Source organism: Varanus komodoensis, unplaced genomic scaffold (genome assembly GCF_004798865.1).
Source record: "Varanus komodoensis strain SLA01 unplaced genomic scaffold, ASM479886v1 scaffold57, whole genome shotgun sequence".
Classification (NCBI taxonomy): Eukaryota; Metazoa; Chordata; class Lepidosauria; order Squamata; family Varanidae; genus Varanus; species Varanus komodoensis.
In genome coordinates, this window is record NW_025336182.1 from 1376066 (window position 1) to 1394015 (window position 17950).

Sequence of the window (17950 nt, forward strand, 5' to 3'; positions counted from 1 at the left end):
TTTCCCAGTTGTGATGTATGGCTGTGAAAGCTGGACCATAAGGAAGGCTGAGTGCCAAAGGATTGAGGCCTTTGAGTTGTGGTGCTGGAGGAGACTCCTGCGAGTCCCTTGGACTGCAAGGTGATCAAACCGGTCAGTCCTAGAGGAGATCAACCCCGACTGCTCTTTAGAAGGCCAGATCCTGAAGATGAAACTCAAATACTTTGGCCACCTAATGAGAAGGAAGGACTCCCTGGAGAAGAGCCTAATGCTGGGAACGATTGAGGGCAAAAGAAGAAGGGGACAACAGAGGATGAGGTGGCAGGATGGAGTCACTGGGGCAGTCAGCGTGAGCTTGAGTGGACTCCAGGGGATGGTGGAGGGCAGGAAGGCCTGGAGGAATGTTGTCCATGGGGTCACGATGGGTTGGCACGACTTTGCAACTAACAACAAAAGCATAACATCCATTAAAGCAATACAAAATCTGGCAATTGGTAAGGAAATCACAACACAGCACATAGCTATAGAAATTTTAAAAAATGTTGAACTATTAGCTGCTAAAATACCTGATGGAGTAAAAATGTCTTCACCTGGTGCCAGAGGCAACGGTGTCAGGCGTGTCTCTGTGGGGAGGGTGTTCCGAAAGTGAGGTGCAAGCACAGAGAAGGTCTTTCTCTTAGCCATTTCACCCTTCGCATTGTTGTGTGATGGTTCCCGGAGAAGGACCTCCATTGAAGATCAGGAAGGAATATATGGAGAGAGGTGCTCCCTCAGATGTCCTAGTCCCGAGCCATTTAACGCTTTGTGTGTTAATGTCAGCACTTCGAATTGGGCCTGGACTACAACAGGCAGGCAGGCAGTGCAGCCGAGGGGGGACTGGTTTGATGTATTCTTAGGGGCCAGTCCTCCTCAAAAGCTGTGCCACCCTGTTCTGAATTAGTTGACGTGTCCCGACCATTTCCAGTACTGTAAGTTCCGGTCTGTTAGCTTCAAACAACTCATTAATGTCCAACAACTCATATGGCACTTTTCCTTTTGACATCAAGTATCAGAGAATTATTCTTGTTTGCCAGTAGTGGACAGTGTTGAAAAGGAGAACTTGGTAATCCTGACCCGCGTTGGAAGATACTGTGGGGGGCAGCATTGCCCCGGACACAGAGAGGAAGCAGCAGTGCCCTGTGTTAATGTTTTGTCCCAGTGCACACAAGGTTTGATTTGAAATATTTGAGGGAATAATTAAAGCACATAGAATGTATTTTCATGCTTTATTGTATTGTAGAAATGTTTATTAGAATACTTGTCAAAAATTAAAACCAAATAATACATTCTGCCCTCATTGTCTAAATTTAAAGGGAAAACTGCAAACTGTTGACCCACTAAGAACCTTTGGTAATTGGAAGAACCTCGCATGACGTGCTGGTAGCTGCTCGCCTGCCCCAGCCGCGTTCTGCTCCCTTCCATTGACGCTGTTGGGCACGTTCCACTTTTCCATCATGGCGTATTTATTTTAACATGGAAATATCTATGTCTTTCTTTTACGTGCGTTTTTTCCCTGATACACCAAGAACAATCAGCTGAAAGCATCAATTACAACTTTGGAACGGGCAGCTTTGCTTCGTTTGGTATTTGCAGTTGGCATGCATTCGCTGTTACTAGAGAACTTAAGAAATAAGTACTTTCCTACAGAAAAATAAAGCACTGGAAAAAATCCATCCTGCTGGAGGGTGACTGACCACAATCTTGTGTGCTTTAGGTCCTGTCAGAGGTATTGATTTCCATAAACAGCAGCCATTGTTCGTGTCTGGAGGAGATGACTACAAAATTAAGGTAAGGCAGTTCTCCTAACCCCACCGTCCAAATGTAGCAGGAGAGGTGGCTGGGAGGAGAAATGGTGTGCAGGGAGCACTCCGGGAGAGAAGCAGTGGCAGCGTGGGAGCATGTAGTCCTCACACAGCGCAGATTCGACGTACCAGACTCACTGCCCCGAGAGGCGGGGATAGCCACAGAGCAGTCCTGCAGTGTGGTCGGCCCTGACAGCTCAGTGGAACTGCCAGAAGCCAGAGGAAGTTTGCTACTGAACGCCACCGTCTTGGGCAAGCAAACTGCAGAGGGGCTGCTGCCCTCATGACCACCTTTTGGGCTTCCCGGTGGCATTTGGCTGGTGATTCTAGGAGGCAGAACATTGCCTTGGATGGAGCCACTGCCTGATTCTGTGGACCTGTTGCTCTTATGTCGCCTTTTTTCAGAAGGCCTTGCTCTTTTCCATACCAAGCAGCAGGCACTGAGTGTGGAATTAAGAGTGTTTGAAAAGATGGGAGTTGCTCCTAGATGTGGCAGGGCAGGGACTGCTGGAAAGCTTGGCTGCCACGTGTTGGTGGAACCTGGTCGGCTCTTTTTTCCAGGTCTGGAATTACAAGCTGCGTCGCTGCCTGTTCACGCTTTTGGGGCACCTGGATTACATTCGCACCACCTTCTTCCATCATGTGAGTACACAAGGCACTCCCCATCCTGGCTGCGTTTTGCTTCCTTCTAGTCTAGTTCTGTGGGGCAAAACCTTTGCAGCTCCGCAGGCCAGCATTTCGGGAAGCTTAGAACGGTGCCAGGACAGCTGCTCTTAAAAGCGTTTATCTGTTTTTATGCCGCCCAGTAACTAGAGCTCCCTGGGTGTTGGCTGCATGCTCACCCCACAGCTGAGTTTCTCTATTTTATTTTGTTTTGTTTTGCTTTGTTTTGTTTGTAGGAATACCCCTGGATCCTAAGTGCATCTGATGATCAAACTATTCGGGTCTGGAATTGGCAGTCCAGAACTTGTGTTTGGTAATGAAAACAAAGAAAACTTAATTTAGGCTGGAAAAGGAATTATTTTGTCATTCTCTGACATACTTTAAGCCATTCTTGATTCCCTCTTCTTCAGTGAGTAGGTAAAATCTGATTCATAAATAATAATCCCTAGGTAGTGTTCTTTTGTATGGCTTTAGGCAAATGTTCAGAGCATTTCAGGTATACTTTCTGGAATGCAGCAGCTCCATAAAGTAGATACTATTAGTTTGTGTCAGGTTAGATCTAGGAGCCCCACATACCTGTGAAATCCACTGGGTGATTTGGAGCGCTCTGGGGCCAACCTGTGCTGCAGCATGGTTGTGGTGATAAAAAGAGCGGGGGGGGGGGGGGGAACAAGCTACCACAAGCTCCTTGGTGGAAGCGTGGCTCAAGATTTGGTGGCCTGTGGCTCCCGTGGTCTCTCACTGTCAGCTGTCCTGAGTTGGGTAGATGGGGGCAGTAGGACAAAAATATCCACAAGCCCGGCCCAGCTTTAAGGCTTCCAGGTTATTCACCCTCTTCTGTCCAACTCTGCCTAGCACTGTTCATAGAAATGTTCCCCGGGAGTGTGTGGAGGAGGTGGGGTAAGATCAGCTGCTCCCAACTCTGGGTCCGCCAGATCTTTTGGACTTCAATTCCCATCAGCCCTAGCCAGCACGGCCAGTAGGCAGGAATGCTGGAGTTGTAGTTTGCAAGGCCAGTTGGATGATCAGGGTCAACCAACAGGTGTGCTCACCTTTGACGTGCTCTGTCTATGGGGTGACTTTTCTCACCTGTTGGTTTGCAAGGTGCGCAGAGCAGGATCGTCTCGGGTGCTCAGCTTGCAGTGTAAAAATGCCATTTCCTGGCTGTATGTTGGAACAGCATCGTCAGGCAACTTTCTCCAAAAGAAAGATTAAAGTACATGTTTTGCTATTTGCACTCTTGCTGGATGACTTTGGCCCCTGAACATTTGGGAAAGTGCTTACTTATTTTTCCGCCTTGCTTCCTTTCTAGCGTGCTAACTGGACACAACCATTATGTGATGTGCGCTCAGTTCCATCCGTCAGAGGACCTGGTGGTTTCGGCCAGCCTGGATCAGACTGTGCGCGTTTGGGATATTTCTGGTGAGCTGCTCAGGCCGAGGGGGTCGCCGGCAGCAGCACCAAGCCAGAAACTGCAGTGGCGGAAAGCAGAGCACGACTTGGAGCGGGAGAGGAGCGCGGGTGGCTGGCAGCGTGTCTGGGCAGAGCAGAACGGGGCTCAGTGGGGCACTTGCCCTGGTGGCACCGGTCTCGCTGTGTGGAAGGGCCGTGCCGGGGAGGAGGCCGCCATCTCTTCCGCCTGGCCGGCCGGTGCTTTGAGCCCAGCGCTAGCGTGTGGGTTTGCTGTTCTGCACCCTGGTGTGCCTCCCTAGCGCCCTGCCACTCTGGCAAATGGCCCAGCATGGCTGTCAGCGTGCAGCCCACGGGGGCCAGGGCATGTTGGACCAGCCTCCTGTGGCGGTTGACCCGGTGCCTCTGGGCCGCCTTTGCGGAGACAGCAGTCGGCATCCCCACCCCACCCCCTTCGCAGGTGGCATTCTGGGGCCTGTTTTTAGAATGGAGGTTTGTTTCGTAGGTGTGGATGGAGTTCCTACTCCATGGACCAGTCTAATTCCTGTATAAAGCCTTCCAGGGCAGGGGCTGTGGCTACCTCTTGTTGAAAGAAATTCTTCAAGGATACAATTCTGTGCATGTTTTGAGAGAGAAGAGACCCAGTTTCCAGCATGGTTGCAAGATGTGTGTGTCTCTCTAACTAAAAATGCACTGGATTGCGCCCTAAGTGAATTATGTCCTTCGTTTGGTCTGACCTAGACCTCCAATTTCATTGGTAACTCTCAAGTTCTAGCATTACAGTAGCATGAGGGGAAAGAATCTATCCACTTCCCCTGCACCACCATGCATCACTGTATGAATCTTGGCCATGTCCCTCCTTACTGTGATGACAGAGGAGCAGGAGGAAAGAGGGCTGCTGTCAGAAGGGCCCCAAAGGATGTCAGCGGAAGGAAGGGCTGCTGCCCAGTTACCAATGAAACCACAAGAACTAAGCCAGGTGGGGGAGAGTGACCTGGCTGCACAGGGTAGGGCAAGGGGCCAGGTCCCCTGGGTCCCCCTTAGAGGGGGAGTGTGGTTCCAGCAGAACCACCCGCTCTGAAGCTTGCCCTCTGGGGAGGAGCAATTCACAGAGAGAGGCAGAGTTCTTGGAGCAAGGCGGAGAGGCCTGCCGTGTTCCAGTCATAAGAGACGCCTCTAGGGGAGCCACCATGGGGGAGCTCTGCTTCTGAGGACGCGATTCCTGGCTTCAGGGAGCGTGTGAGACTCGCTGCTTCCTCGGTTGCAGTTTCTGGCTGGGTTCACTGCTGGCTTTTACCACACACATTCAGACGTGGCCCAGCTGTGACAGTGGAGATGGGGAGGGGGGGTGGGGGTCTGTGCCCCCTTCTAGGGAGAGCTTGATAATCTCTTCTGCCCAGCACCCTTGCTGCTGCATTCGCCCGCTCTCTTGGCAGAAATCAGTCCTGTGAACTGGTTTGAAACCCCTGAAACATTTTCAGAATCTCTGCACACCTGGAGATGCTGGATTAATTGGTGCTGATGTCACCCTCACCATGTTAATGCTAGTTGCAGAACAAAGCAGAGGGCATGCCCGTCAAGCACCGCGTCAGGTCGACCAGTATTATCCCCGTGTTGCTGTTGGGCCACTAGGGGCTTGTGCAAAATCCTTCCAGTGAAGTCCCGTTTGAACCAGGAACTTGGCCACTTACATGAGGAACGTAATGGAAGAGGCCTCTTGCCTCTTTCTTGCCCTCGGCCTCATTCGTATCCTGGGATATGTCATTGCTGAAATGAAGGTTTCATGCTGGCAAAAGGCCAAGGGGCCTGCAGGCCGTCCCGGCTGCTGCCACCATGGCCAGGACAGTGGAATGCAGTGTCCCCTCGCTCCAGCCAAGAGAGGATGAATGGAAGCAGTTTGGGTCTGGGTTCTGGCTGCTTTATTGAAATGCATGAAAAGGTTGCATTATAACCACGAAACCTCCTTGCTTGTGGGACTAACCATGAACTTTTAAATGCCTTGTGAAATAACATCGTTTCTTCCTTGTGCCCTGTTTTAATCCAGGCGGAAGCGGTGCCTCGCCTTGGCATGGGCGGCAGGAAGGGAGGGCTTAGCCACCTTTGGGTTGCACAAAGCAAGCAGCATCCCTTTCCGTGGCTGATGCCTAATGGCTAACATTCCTGGCCAGGGTCTTTATCACTTTCTCCAGACTGTGTTGCTGCAGCCCCAGACAGCAAGTGCTGGCAGCATGGGGTTCTGGGAAGCTAGGCATGGTCGAGAGAGCTTCCAGAGCGGAGGTCAGCCCCCGTTACACCCACTAATGCGTTCGGAGCCTCGAAGACCGTGGCCTGGCTACTCTGTGGTGCTTCATCGTCAGGTCTTGCCTGACTTGTCGGGGTCCCCCTTAACTCCGCCCCGTGGCCTGATCCCTCAGAGCGCTTGTGCTTGGCCGGCCCCTCGCCCCTCCTCGATGGCTCTGCATGACTCCTCGATTTCCCACAGCTTTCCTCTGCCGTGTTCGCGGCTCTCCCCCCCTCCGCCCCCGCTCCATTCCACACCATTAAGAAGCTGGCTCATTCTTTGTGTGTGTTCTCCTTTCCCTCTGGATTTGTGTGGCGCTCCAGAAATTTTCCACCTGTCGTTCAGCTCCTTTGGCTTCCTCCTCAAAGCCTCAGGTGGTTCGGTTTCCCACAGACCCGACGTGCGTATTGTTGCTTCACCTCTTGTCCTGCGAGTTCCCCGTAGAAAGGGCTGTTCTGGTTATGCAAACGCATCAATAGCCAAATCCATATTTAAGTCCTTCCCCCTGTTTCTTAACATCGAAAAAAGGGAGAAGCCAGAATGCTTCAGGTCTGCTCTCCTGGGCTCACCTTTCCCATTTTTCTCCCTGACCTTCGGCCTCCTGCTGCAAGTGACCCAGCAGCAGCATCCCCAGCTTGGGCAGCTTTGTTTCTTGGTTGTACTTTGGGATAATATTGGGATGACGTTTTGCATGCTTTAGTAGAAATTTGCTGGGGAAAGAGCAAAAGAATGTGATTTCTTTTCTTCGTTGGTCCAGCTCATGTCCATTTTCCGTCTGCTCTGTGCTTCCGTACGTGGTCCACCCCTAGGCTTTGCCATGCAGTCCTAGTAACGTCATGTTTGCTTCCTCCGCTCCTGCTCTCATCCTCTCACCTTTTGAAGGCCTGAGGAAGAAGAACCTCTCCCCCGGAGCCGTGGAGTCGGATGTCCGAGGCATCACCGGAGTAGACCTGTTCGGCACAACCGATGCCGTGGTGAAGCATGTCCTGGAGGTACTCTCGACACGTGGCGGAGGGTTGATGTCCCTGCAAACCTGCCGCCCCAGCTCTGCCAGCGGCGAGCAGGGCTGGCCCTGCCATGAGCAGTTCTGCAGCAAAGGGCATTAAGGCCTGTGCGCCTCAGAGCTCAAATGCGCAGAGGCGGATGAGGTGGGGCCCAGCTGCTGTAGATCTGTGTCCCTGTGGCATCATCCACGTGTGTGAAGGCAGGTCCTTGGCAGAGAGCTCACCCTCTCAGGCTCGGCTCGGGGCAGGGTGGGCGGGAGGTGCGGGTGGGGTCAGGCAGAGGGACGAGATTCTTCCATTTCTGTTTCCCACCCTTGCAATGGGGTTCCATGCGACCCTCGTCCCCAAACGGCGTCATGGAAATGGTGGGATCCGAGGGAACGGTTTGCAGAGAGGGAGCAGCATTGTGGAAGGCAGAAGAGAGAAGAAAGGAGGCGGGGCTGTCCCAGGAGCGAATGCGGGGCATTTGGGTGGCTGAGGCGGGTGGAGGTGGGTGAGCAAAGGCACCCGGGGTACGTGTGGCGGCTGCCAGGCTGTGGAGAGCACAGAAGGCGCGGGGAGGAGTTCCCCGCGCTTGCAGGAGGAGGCAAGGACAGAGCACATGGTGCTCAGGGTGGCCCTGGTCAGAGGGGTGGGCGATCTGGGCAGCCAAATTCTGCCGAGATGGAGGGCGGGGGCAGCGGAAGAGCAGGGCGGAAGCTCGTGCGGCCCTTCTCGCTCGTGCTTGACCGCGGGGGAATCCGCGGGCTCTGCAAAGAGGGAGGGCTGGATTTGTTCTTCGGTAGCGAGCAGCGACCATCTGTTGGGGAGCTCCGTGTGCTCGCTGGCTGGTGGCGGCAGCAGAAGTAGCCCCCCGCTCTGCCCGCTCCCCAGGCAGCGGCCTTGCTCTGAGGCGTCGGCGTCTTCTTTCAGGGACACGATCGTGGCGTGAACTGGGCAGCCTTCCACCCGACCATGCCCCTCATCGTTTCAGGGGCCGACGACCGGCAAGTCAAGATCTGGCGGATGAATGGTCAGTGGCGAGCCTTTTTCCTCCGTGGCATAGAAGAGTAGGAGACCTGAAGGACACGGCTGAGGGGCCCCTGGCCCTGGCCCTGGCCCTGGCCCTGGCCCTGGCCCTGGCCCTGGCCCTGGCCCTGGCCCTTGCCCTGCTGGCAGGCTGTGGATCTGTCCCAACTGCTGTCCCTTGGCTGCAGTTAAAGCTGGGACCGGGGCATACCTGGGTGGCATAAGAGGAGGAACCTTCCCTGCCGCAGACCAGATCTCGGGGGGGGGGGGGGCTCTCCATCTGGGGCAGGGGCAGTCGGAAGGTCCAGGTGCAAGCAGCAGTTTCCTGTCATTCTGGTGGCTTCCAGGAAGGGAGTGGGTTTGCTTCTGCCAGGCTGTTGGGTAACCCCATAAAAATGCCTTGCAGGTTCAGGCCCAAAGCTTCTCTGGGGCAGCACTGCGTTTCCAGGCTGGCGCCCTTGAGAGGCAAGCAGGAGGGAGGACCTCCAGTGGCCTCCCCCTGTTCTTTGCCTCTGGTGTCGGGAGGGGTGCTGCTGCCACTGAATGTGAGGGGCTGTTTCCTCTCTGTTTGTTTGCCTGTTGTCTGAACTCGTAGCCGCTGTGGGATGCAGACCTGGCTGCGCTGGTGTTTGAGAGTGTGGGAGCGTCCAGCACGCTCGCTTTCTGCCCTTGCGTCCACTCCCACATGGCTGAATAACCCACACGTGTTCATGGGCCGAATCCAAAGTGGTGGGTTGCTGAGGGAGAAACAAGCCCGTATTTTCTTTTCCTAGTGCACTGTGTGCTGTTTAATCTTTTGAGCTGGGCCATTGTGGTAGTGAATGCTGTAAACCTCCACTGTGCTGCACCCAGGTGGGTGGAAAGGTGGCATTCCGAGTCCCCGGAATCTCTCGCTAGCTCCAGTGTGAAATCTCCTGTGCGCCTGTCAGCCGGCTGGGCTCAGCACTGGTCGCGAGAGGCCACTGGGCACAGGTGGGCTCTGCTTCTCTTCCCTCGGCACTTGCACACTGCTCCTGAGCACAGCCTTTCCCCCCTTAGAATCCAAAGCCTGGGAGGTGGACACCTGCCGTGGACATTACAACAACGTCTCCTGCGCGGTGTTCCATCCCCGCCAGGAGCTCATCCTGAGCAACTCTGAGGACAAGAGCATCCGTGTCTGGGACATGTCCAAGCGGTAAGCTTGTCTCCATGCTCTGGGTGTTAGGCCATGCGTTGCTCTTGAGAAAATACTCTCAGGAAGGCTCAAGTGCCTCCCCTGGATAGTTGAGGGAAGCGCCCAGGAAGCTCTGCGTCTTGGGTGAAGTTTGTCACGCAGATCCGCCAGGCGTTGAGCCGGTGGTCAGTGGAGTCCCGCACAGTCTTCTCTGCTCTGTTTGGCAGCTGCTCTCCAATGCAAAAAGCAGGAATCTTTGTAGGCACGGTTCTCGCAAGGGACGGAATCTCAAATTTGGCGCATGCCAGCCATGTGCTGTCCCAGTGGGAGATGGATCCTCCCTCACTTTACTCTCCAAGGGAAGCACCCCCCCACACACACACACACACATGGTCTGTGCTCATAAATTCCTTTGCATTGTGGTCACCAGGTTGGGGAAGGTTGGCCATGAGGGATGCGTGCCTTCTTCCATTCCCATGTGAAAGGGGCTTAGATAAACTGGATTTCGAGCCAAAACCCCCCCTCGTGGGTGGCTCATGCATTAATTTCTCTGCCTGTGTTTCTTACTCCCTCCTCCAGCACGGGTGTGCAGACTTTCCGCAGGGATCATGACCGCTTTTGGGTGTTGGCAGCTCACCCAAACCTCAATCTCTTTGCAGCAGGTAAAGGGATCAGCTCTCGTGGGGGTTGAGGCAGGGCTTGATTGCAGCTCCCGCTCCCAGCAGCAGCTGGTGACCCTGCAGGACCCGAAAGGTCCTCAGCGTGTATGAGCCGGACTCCACTGTGGGAGGAATCCGCAATCCCGTAGTCGTGAGGAGTTGTTCTCTGCAGAACACTGGGTAAACTAGAAAATGAACAAAGCAGATTAAAACCAAAAAATCTGACACTTTCTGTACAATTTGATAAAAATTTATTGATTTTATTGATAAATGAGTTTCCCAGAAAAAAAACACCAGTGTGGAAAGATTCTTTAGAGAAATGCAACTGTATCTTAGTTACCTGATGAACTTCTGTGGATAAATACAAAGTTATTAATATTTTAAGCTTTCTTCTAACTATTACTACATTGTCTTGGAATGTGTTTTGCTGTTTGAAAAAGTTGTAAAATTCAGTAAATACAATACTAAAACTAAAAACTGCACTGGATATGGGAAATGCTATAATTTGTTGGCAATACAATATATTGTATTGTTTTTCAAAATGGTGCCAAAAGGCCATGACATTCAAGAAGTATAGGAGGCATTGCCTATGTATGTGAGATGCATATTTTGCTATCTGAAGATAAGGCTTCTTGTGTCGACAAGTGGATAAAAGTCCATAAAAGCTGATGACCCAGCAAATGTGTTCCCCCTCCCACTGCTGCGCACCCCTGCTTGTGACCTTGTCGTGCAGCCGGCGCGGCCACGGCCGCGTGGTGGACGGGCCCCTTTGTCCACCCTGGGCTGCTCCGCCCTCTGTCCCACCCGCAGTCGTTAGCGGCACAAGGAACGCTGCAGCAGAGCAGCGCCTCCAGTTCCTCAGGTGATTGTCTGTCAGAGCATTTTGGAATCTGCTCAAAGCTTGGGACAGTAAAACGATCTCAGCTTCATCAGGCCACAACAAGGATGAGAACAAACCGCTGAGAGGCAGAACTGGAGCATAAAAGCATGTTCAGTTTGGCTGCTTCTCTTTGGCCCGTCAGGCTTGTGGGACAGATTCTGCGTTCGCAGAGCTGGGGGAGAGCAGCCACGTGGGCGCACAGTTCCTTTCTAAAGAGGAGCCCTCGGAGCCCCTCAGGAAAGGGCTGGGGTTGGGGCCAGAGAGAAGGGCCCACCTCTTCCTCCGTTACGGCAAGCACCTTTTTCCTGTTCGGCATCCGATGCAGCCGGGACTGGCGGCCTCCTTCGGCTTGAGGGCCAGACTGGAGAAATGCAGCGGCCAGTGGCGGCTGGGCTGGCAGTGAAGGGCGTGGGGCCGGAGGCGCAGCGGTGGGGGGAGCCCTCGTGCATGTCTGCCTCTGCAGGCAGCGCGCTTCTTTGCTTGGCCGCTCGGCGCTGCTCAGTGACGCCAGAGAGCCCAGAAGGCTCCTGCCGCAGTAAGCCCGCTGGTCCGTCAGGCGGCCCGGGGCCCCTTGCAGCGTTCGCAGCAGCTGGGCTGGACACGTGGACCCTGGGCCACGTCTCCCTGCTTGTCTCTAGGCCACGACGGGGGCATGATCGTCTTCAAGCTGGAGCGTGAGCGGCCCGCCTACGCCGTGCACGGCAATGTGCTCTACTACGTGAAGGACCGCTTCCTCCGCCAGCTGGACTTCAACAGCTCCAAAGACGTTGCTGTAATGCAGCTGAGAAGGTGAGGCCGGCTCTGGGCTCCGCGGGGGAGGGGGGGGCAGGCACAGCCAGGTTGCTTGATCCAGCGAGAAGCCTTTCCGAGCACGGCAGCATGTCTGCGATGCCACATCCCGGTCCCTGAGTCTCAGGCGTGCTCTTTGGCACTGCTGCAGGTGACACCCACCGGGCAGCCAGGTGCGTGGCTGAGCCTGGAAGCCCCGTTCCGAAGCAGCCTCACGCACTGAAGGATGCCAGACCGGCCTCTGGGCAGCAAAGCCTGCTTGAGAAGGTGGCTGTGAGGCTGAAATGGGGGGGGGGGTTCCCCTCGGGTGCATTATGAGCTCCGTGGGCGGAGGCCGAGGCAGACGCAGAGAGCGCGAGCCTCTTGTCCGCCAGGCTGTGCTCGGTCCTCCCTGTGCTCTGCTGCCGCCTCGCCAGGGGTGGGAAGCCTGTTTCGCGCTACTCGCTCCAGCGCTGGGGTTCTTCCTCCAAAGTCCTGCCCCTCCTATGTGGTGTCTGCATTCTCAGATCACTGCACTGGTGTGAAAGTGGGCGAGTGGGCTTTTTGCAGCGCACGGGTCTGGGTTTTGTAGCACAGTGGTTTCTCAGATGATGGTGGCTGGTCTGGGCAGCGAGTGGAGGGGAGCACTCCAAGTAACTCGGTCCTGGAGCAATGCCCGGATCTGTGCCTGGGCCTGATCTGCTCCCGGAAGCTTTGGGATGCTGCGTTCGAACTCGACCGAAGTTGGGGCGGTGACATGAGGTAGCCACCATTCATGACGCCTGCGCTCTCCCCGCAGCGGCTCCAAGTTCCCTGTGTTCAACATGTCCTACAACCCTGCTGAAAACGCCGTCCTCCTCTGCACCGTAAGTGGAAGCTCATTCAGAGTCCCCTGACCCCTGCTGGGCGGCCTGGCTGCCTTGCCAGGAGGAGGAGGCTGGGGACCCGGCCGAGTCTGCAGCCCTGCCTCACGTGCTCCTCTGTCCTCAGAGCTGCTCTGCTCTGCTCATCAGCCCTGTGGCCGGCCGGCTGCCTTGAGGACTAGCCTTTCCATGCAGGGCCAGGTTGAAGGCCCGTCTGGTCTTCCGTCCTGCTTCCCACAACCTCCCTGCAGGTTCCATGGAGCCGTTATGGCTAGCAGCTGTTGTGGCCAGGGCCCACTGGCAGGCCTCCCCCCGGATCGGCCTAGTTCTCTCTTCCAGCCATTGGAGCCAGTGGCCGTTCCCACCACTGGCAGCAGCAGAAGTCATAAGCCCATGTTGGTGACACGGTGTCCTTCTGTATGTTGTCAGACTTGCTGCCAACCTCGTCGAATGACACTGAATTCTAGTAGGATGGATGAGGGAAAGGCTCTGCCTACTCACCAGCCCTAATTCAGTGAGGCAGAAACCTTCTGACCTCTGAGGAGCCACTCTTCCACGGGAAAAGCCTTCTGAGGCATGTGGTGCCGAGCCCGGCACCAGGCGGGTCAACAGAGCTGGCAGCCTCGCTCCCACCTGCTGCCGTGGCAAAGTGGCCCAACGTCAGGAACCTGGTTTGGGGGCCGGAATCCGTCAGATTTCCTCAGAGCCAGTCCCCGTTCTCTCTGCCCCAAGTCTGCCTCAGGCCAGGCATCATGTGGGCATCTGGCAGGAAGCAGGTGTGAGCTGCCGTACACCTGACTCCGCGTACACCTGACTTGTGCGAGGGCTCGTGGACTTTGTGTACTCCATGCAAAGAAGCTATCTGCATTCCTTGCGTGGCACACTTCCTGGCCAGGGCCCAGTGTGGGAAAGAGGTCCAGTGACCACAAGAGAGCCGGATCCTGGCCTCATTTTTGCTCCCTGGTTCGCTGTACTTCTTGCTTTGGGGCCAGGAGTGGGGGCGGGGAGCATGGGATCATCTGTGCAGGCACCAGTCAGAAGGTGCACTGAGGACTCGCTTGGCAAACGGGCCGGTTTCCGGCAGGCACTTGCCTCCCGCAGCGCGTTGCAAGGCAGCGGGATCCCGTCCTTTTCTGCCACATCCCTTCCCTCCGAGGCTTTGCTCCTCCGTCGCTCCATCTGCCTCCCCCACCCCACATGCACGGAAGCTCACTGCAAGGCGGGGGGGGTCGTGAGTTTGTTTCCAGTTTCCCCCAAGCTGTGTTCCCCAGCCGAGCCTGGTTCCATCTGCAGAGGGTCTGCCCCCCACCCTTGCCCCACACATTCCCTGCAAGGGAGCCAGGCTATCATTTTTCCTCTCCCACCATCTGGAACTTTTCTCTGGCAAAGCCCCCCCCCCCCCCCCGCCGCCTGTTTAGCCCATTCCTTGGGGTGTATCCGATCTTCTCCCTCCCACCGCAAAAACGTGTGGAAGAGAAAGCCGTCTGTGCAGCAGGGAGGCAAGGGAGGCCTTTGACCTCGGGAGCTGGACGGAGAGCTGTGCGCCAGGCACGCCTTGGCACGGGCACGTGCCCCCCGTGGCCACAGCCATGCCGCTTCTGCGGACGGTGAGGCTCTTCCCCTTAAGGACGGTGCCGCATCCCTCTGACCAGCCTGGCTGCTCTTTTCTTCACCTCCTCCAGCTTTGCGAGGCAGTGCTTGAGAAGGGATGGAGAAAGGAGGTGCAGTCACCCCAGTGCAGGCAGCACTGCTGTTTCTCACTGCAAGTGGGCCTTGGCTCCATTCAGCTGCTCTTGGACATCGGAGGCACGGCTGGGCTCAGGTCCTTGGCTTTAGCGCGAATGCAGAGAAAACTAAAGCGTGCTTGCAGTGGGGATGAACCCGGTTCTCAGAAAGCGTGGTTGAAATGGGCATGCGGGTCTTTTTCATCCTCTCCACAGAGAGCCAGCAACCTGGAGAACAGCACCTATGACCTCTACACCATTCCCAAGGATGCCGATTCCCAGAATCCTGACGGTAGGCCTTTCTCCATGTTGTGCATCTGCTCCCTTCCCCTCCACTTGTCACATTTGGGTTCCTCCTGCACTGATCCTGTGGAGCCAGCACGCTATTGGCAAGTGTTCGGATTTGAAAAATTCATGTCTGTCCCTCTGTTTTATGGCTGTGAATATATATTTTATAAATCAGTTATTAGAAACAATCCATTCTGCCTCTCCACGCAGCAGGCTGCCGCGCTGGCTTGCCTGTCCTGATGGATCTCCCAGCAAATCAGCTCCGTCTCAGGCTGGCCTGGCCGCTTCCGAAGCGGCTGTAAAAGTGCCCGGCGTTCACGCTTTCCCTCTCGGCAAATTCCAGATCAGGCTTGCGTGGTCTGCAAATCAAAATGCGTTGCTGGAACCTCTTCCTTCCTAGCGTCTCATCCCTCCTGGGAGTTGAAATTCCACCTGGGTCCCCCCTGCCTCTGACGTCACAGCAGTAAAAGCTCCTGCCGGGGGCTCTGGTGATGTGCGAGCCAGGCCAGCAGCCCCCTCCCTCATCAGCGGATTGATGGGCTTCTGCGGGGCAGCCCGGAGCCGTTTGTTACGGAGGCGCTGGAACGCTGCCCTGCTGCCCGCCAGGCCCAGAGATGCCAGCGGTCGCGCTGCGGCCGTGCTGTGAGCCGGTCGCCCTCGGACAAGGTCTAGGTGTGCCCTGACTCAGAGGTTCGGCCCGCTGCATCCCTTGCAGTGAGAGCGCTTGCATGGATGCCTCCTTCACTCCTCTTCCATGTGCTGGTCATTAGAGGTGCATCGTTTACTAATCAGGGATGAGGAATGGCTGCCTTTCCTTTATAATTTGGAGCACAACCAAAATCCGCAAGCCGGAAGCGCTGGGGAATGTGTGGACCGCGATGTGCAGAGCGTAGATGCTTCCCTGCCGTATTGCACCTTTCCTTCAATATTCAGTGGGCCCGTATTCCCACCTTTGGAGATGCGGGGTGGGAGGAGGGTGAAGCCAGGTGTGGCTGGCAGAAGGTAAATTCACCGGTGAGGAGAGACCCGAGCTGGAGCCCCCCGTTCAGTCTTCAGACCCCCCCCCACAAGCTACTGATGCTGAGAAAACATACCCGACACAAGAGTGACACAAAGAAGTCATTTTGTAAGGGGGCTGTTGATACAGGCAATCGCCTGCCATGTGTGTCTTCCACCAGCTGTGGTGGCCTGAAGGAATTCTCTGGAAAGGGAAATCGAATGTGCACATGTGCCCAAGGCTTTTCCAAGTGGGAAGTCTTGCCGGGCTCCTCCTGTTTGCTAAAAGCCCCCAGAACCGCCCCCCCCCAGTGCTTTTCCTCGTGGCTCTGTGCACAGCAGTGCTGGTCAGCAGGGACAGGTGGCTCTGGGCTCGGCCAGGGCTTGTCAGCACATCCTGGTGGCACGTGGCCCAGAGGGAGGCCCCTCCCGTGTCTGCTGGTTGTGGCGCCGGCTCGCCGGGCCCGTTTGAGGCCCCAGGAAAGACAAAGGTCAGGCCGGGGCCTAGCCAGGCACATAGGCTGCAGTAAATGGGAATGAGTGAGGGGGGCCCAGCTCAGCTGGACTGAGGCCAGCAGGGTCTGACGGCCTGCTCTGGCTTGTTCTTCCCAGCTCCTGAAGGGAAACGCTCCTCCGGGCTGACGGCCGTGTGGGTCGCGCGGAACCGCTTTGCCGTCCTGGATCGCATGCACTCGGTAAGGCTGCAGGCAGGCTCTCCCTTTGGCCCCCAGCACCTTCAGCCCCCTCCAGAGAGAGGCAGGTCTTCTGCCCTGCGGAGGGCAGCTTGCCCAGCTGGAACTCAGGCCTTGAGAGAGGCTCGGTGGGCCGGAGAGGACGGGACAACAGAAACCCTCCAGCAGGGGGGGATTCCGTCCATCTTTTGAAAAGATGGCCCAGAAATGTGCAGCTGCTCTTGAACTCGCATTCCTGGTAAGGGCCAGGACGAGAGGCGAAGATGCAAGTTCTGTTGTACAAACTGGATTACGAGACCAAGGTTGCAGTGAGCAAAGAGGCGTTGCATGGAGATACCTGGGTGCAGTTAAGTTCATACATTGCCCAAGTCTTCCCCAGCCTGGTGCCCCCTGGTTGTGTTGGACAACAGCCCCATCATCCCCTGCCAACATGACCGGCCAGGATGCTGGGGTTGTGATCTAGCACATGGAAGAAGGGGAATCATGGGGAAGGCTGGGTTACAGCAGAGTAGGACACAGGTGGACGTGTTGCAGCACTTCGATGTGGGACTGAGGAGATGCAAGTTCTTGTTGCCACTTGGCCAGGAGGCTCCCTGGGTGACCGCGGGCCAGTCACGGACTCTCGGTCGGCGCTCCCTCACAGGATCGTTGTGAGGCTCAGTAGAGAGGAAGAGGGCTCCTTGGAGGGAAGGCGGAATGTCCCTGTGCTCCGCCCCTGCTGTGCTCTCGCAGCCCTGAGGGAGCCCCAGGGCGGGCAGGGACACAGCAGCGCAGCCGACCGGAGGCAGCACGGAGCCCCTTCATGCAGTGCTGCTGGGGGCTCCCCTCGGCTCCGCTCCGGGGTGCTTTGCTCCATGCGCGCTTTCCGGGCTGATGTGGCCCCGAGTCGGTGTGGCCGTGCAGTGGAGGCTTTAGCCATTCGGACAGCACAGCCTCGCCCAACATCGCGCCCTCTGGAGGGGCTGGCCGTGTGGGCCGGGATTGTGCCTGGCACAGTCAGCAGGTGCTGGGCGGGGGAAGACCCTCCGAGATCGCTGGGTGCTTTGCCTCTTGGAAGCCTTGCGGCAGGCCTGTGGGGTTGGTAGCATCCCGCCTGCCGCAGACTGGCGGCCAGTGGCACGCCCACCCTCCTGGGAAGTCCTTCCACCCTCTCCGTCACCACGCTCACGCTCCCCCTTCTGTGCCGGCTCACGGCCTGCGAGCCATCCCTGCAATCCCTTTCAAGCTGTGCCGGTCTAAATAAAGCGTGGAGGAGTCGGGGCAGTGATGGGCAGTGGCAGAGTCCAGTCCGGGATGCTGGGAACCAGCTCCGTGCCAGGAGCCACCGTCTGCTGCGTGCCTGGGTTGGATTTTCATGGTGTGGAAGCCGAGGCCTGAGCATTAGCGCTGCTGCCTCTCCCTGACGCCCCGTCCCGGGGTCTTCTCCTTCCTGTGTGCAAACGGCAGATCCTGATTAAGAACCTGAAAAACGAGATCACCAAGAAAGTTCAGGTTCCCAACTGCGATGAGATTTTCTACGCTGGCACCGGGAACCTGCTGCTGCGGGATGCAGATTCCATCACTCTCTTTGATGTGCAACAGAAACGGTGAGGCCCTTGAGCGGCGGGGTGGGCAGCTGTCATCTGGCGACTGGCTTTGCCAGCCGGCTGGTCCGAGGCCAACGGCCATCACCGTTGCGGCGCCATGTCGCCTGCAGCTTCCGGTGACCCTGTGAATGCAGGCTCCTCAGCTCTCTTGGCCA

The 17950-nt window shown here is 56.3% G+C and overlaps 1 protein-coding gene across 2 annotated transcripts in view; it reads left to right on the top strand.

Moving 5' to 3' along the window:
• The window catches only part of COPA (COPI coat complex subunit alpha), a 37933-nt gene that overhangs the window by 2809 nt on the left and 17174 nt on the right, over positions 1–17950 (top strand). For both annotated transcript variants that reach the window (XM_044449132.1, XM_044449133.1), the window contains exons 3-15: positions 1733–1806; positions 2382–2462; positions 2720–2796; positions 3796–3905; positions 7057–7166; positions 8091–8190; positions 9225–9360; positions 9919–10001; positions 11517–11667; positions 12446–12512; positions 14450–14525; positions 16130–16212; positions 17656–17795. In XM_044449132.1, coding sequence (XP_044305067.1) covers positions 1733–1806; positions 2382–2462; positions 2720–2796; positions 3796–3905; positions 7057–7166; positions 8091–8190; positions 9225–9360; positions 9919–10001; positions 11517–11667; positions 12446–12512; positions 14450–14525; positions 16130–16212; positions 17656–17795 — 1288 coding nt within the window. The remainder of the gene's footprint in view (positions 1–1732; positions 1807–2381; positions 2463–2719; positions 2797–3795; positions 3906–7056; positions 7167–8090; positions 8191–9224; positions 9361–9918; positions 10002–11516; positions 11668–12445; positions 12513–14449; positions 14526–16129; positions 16213–17655; positions 17796–17950) is intronic.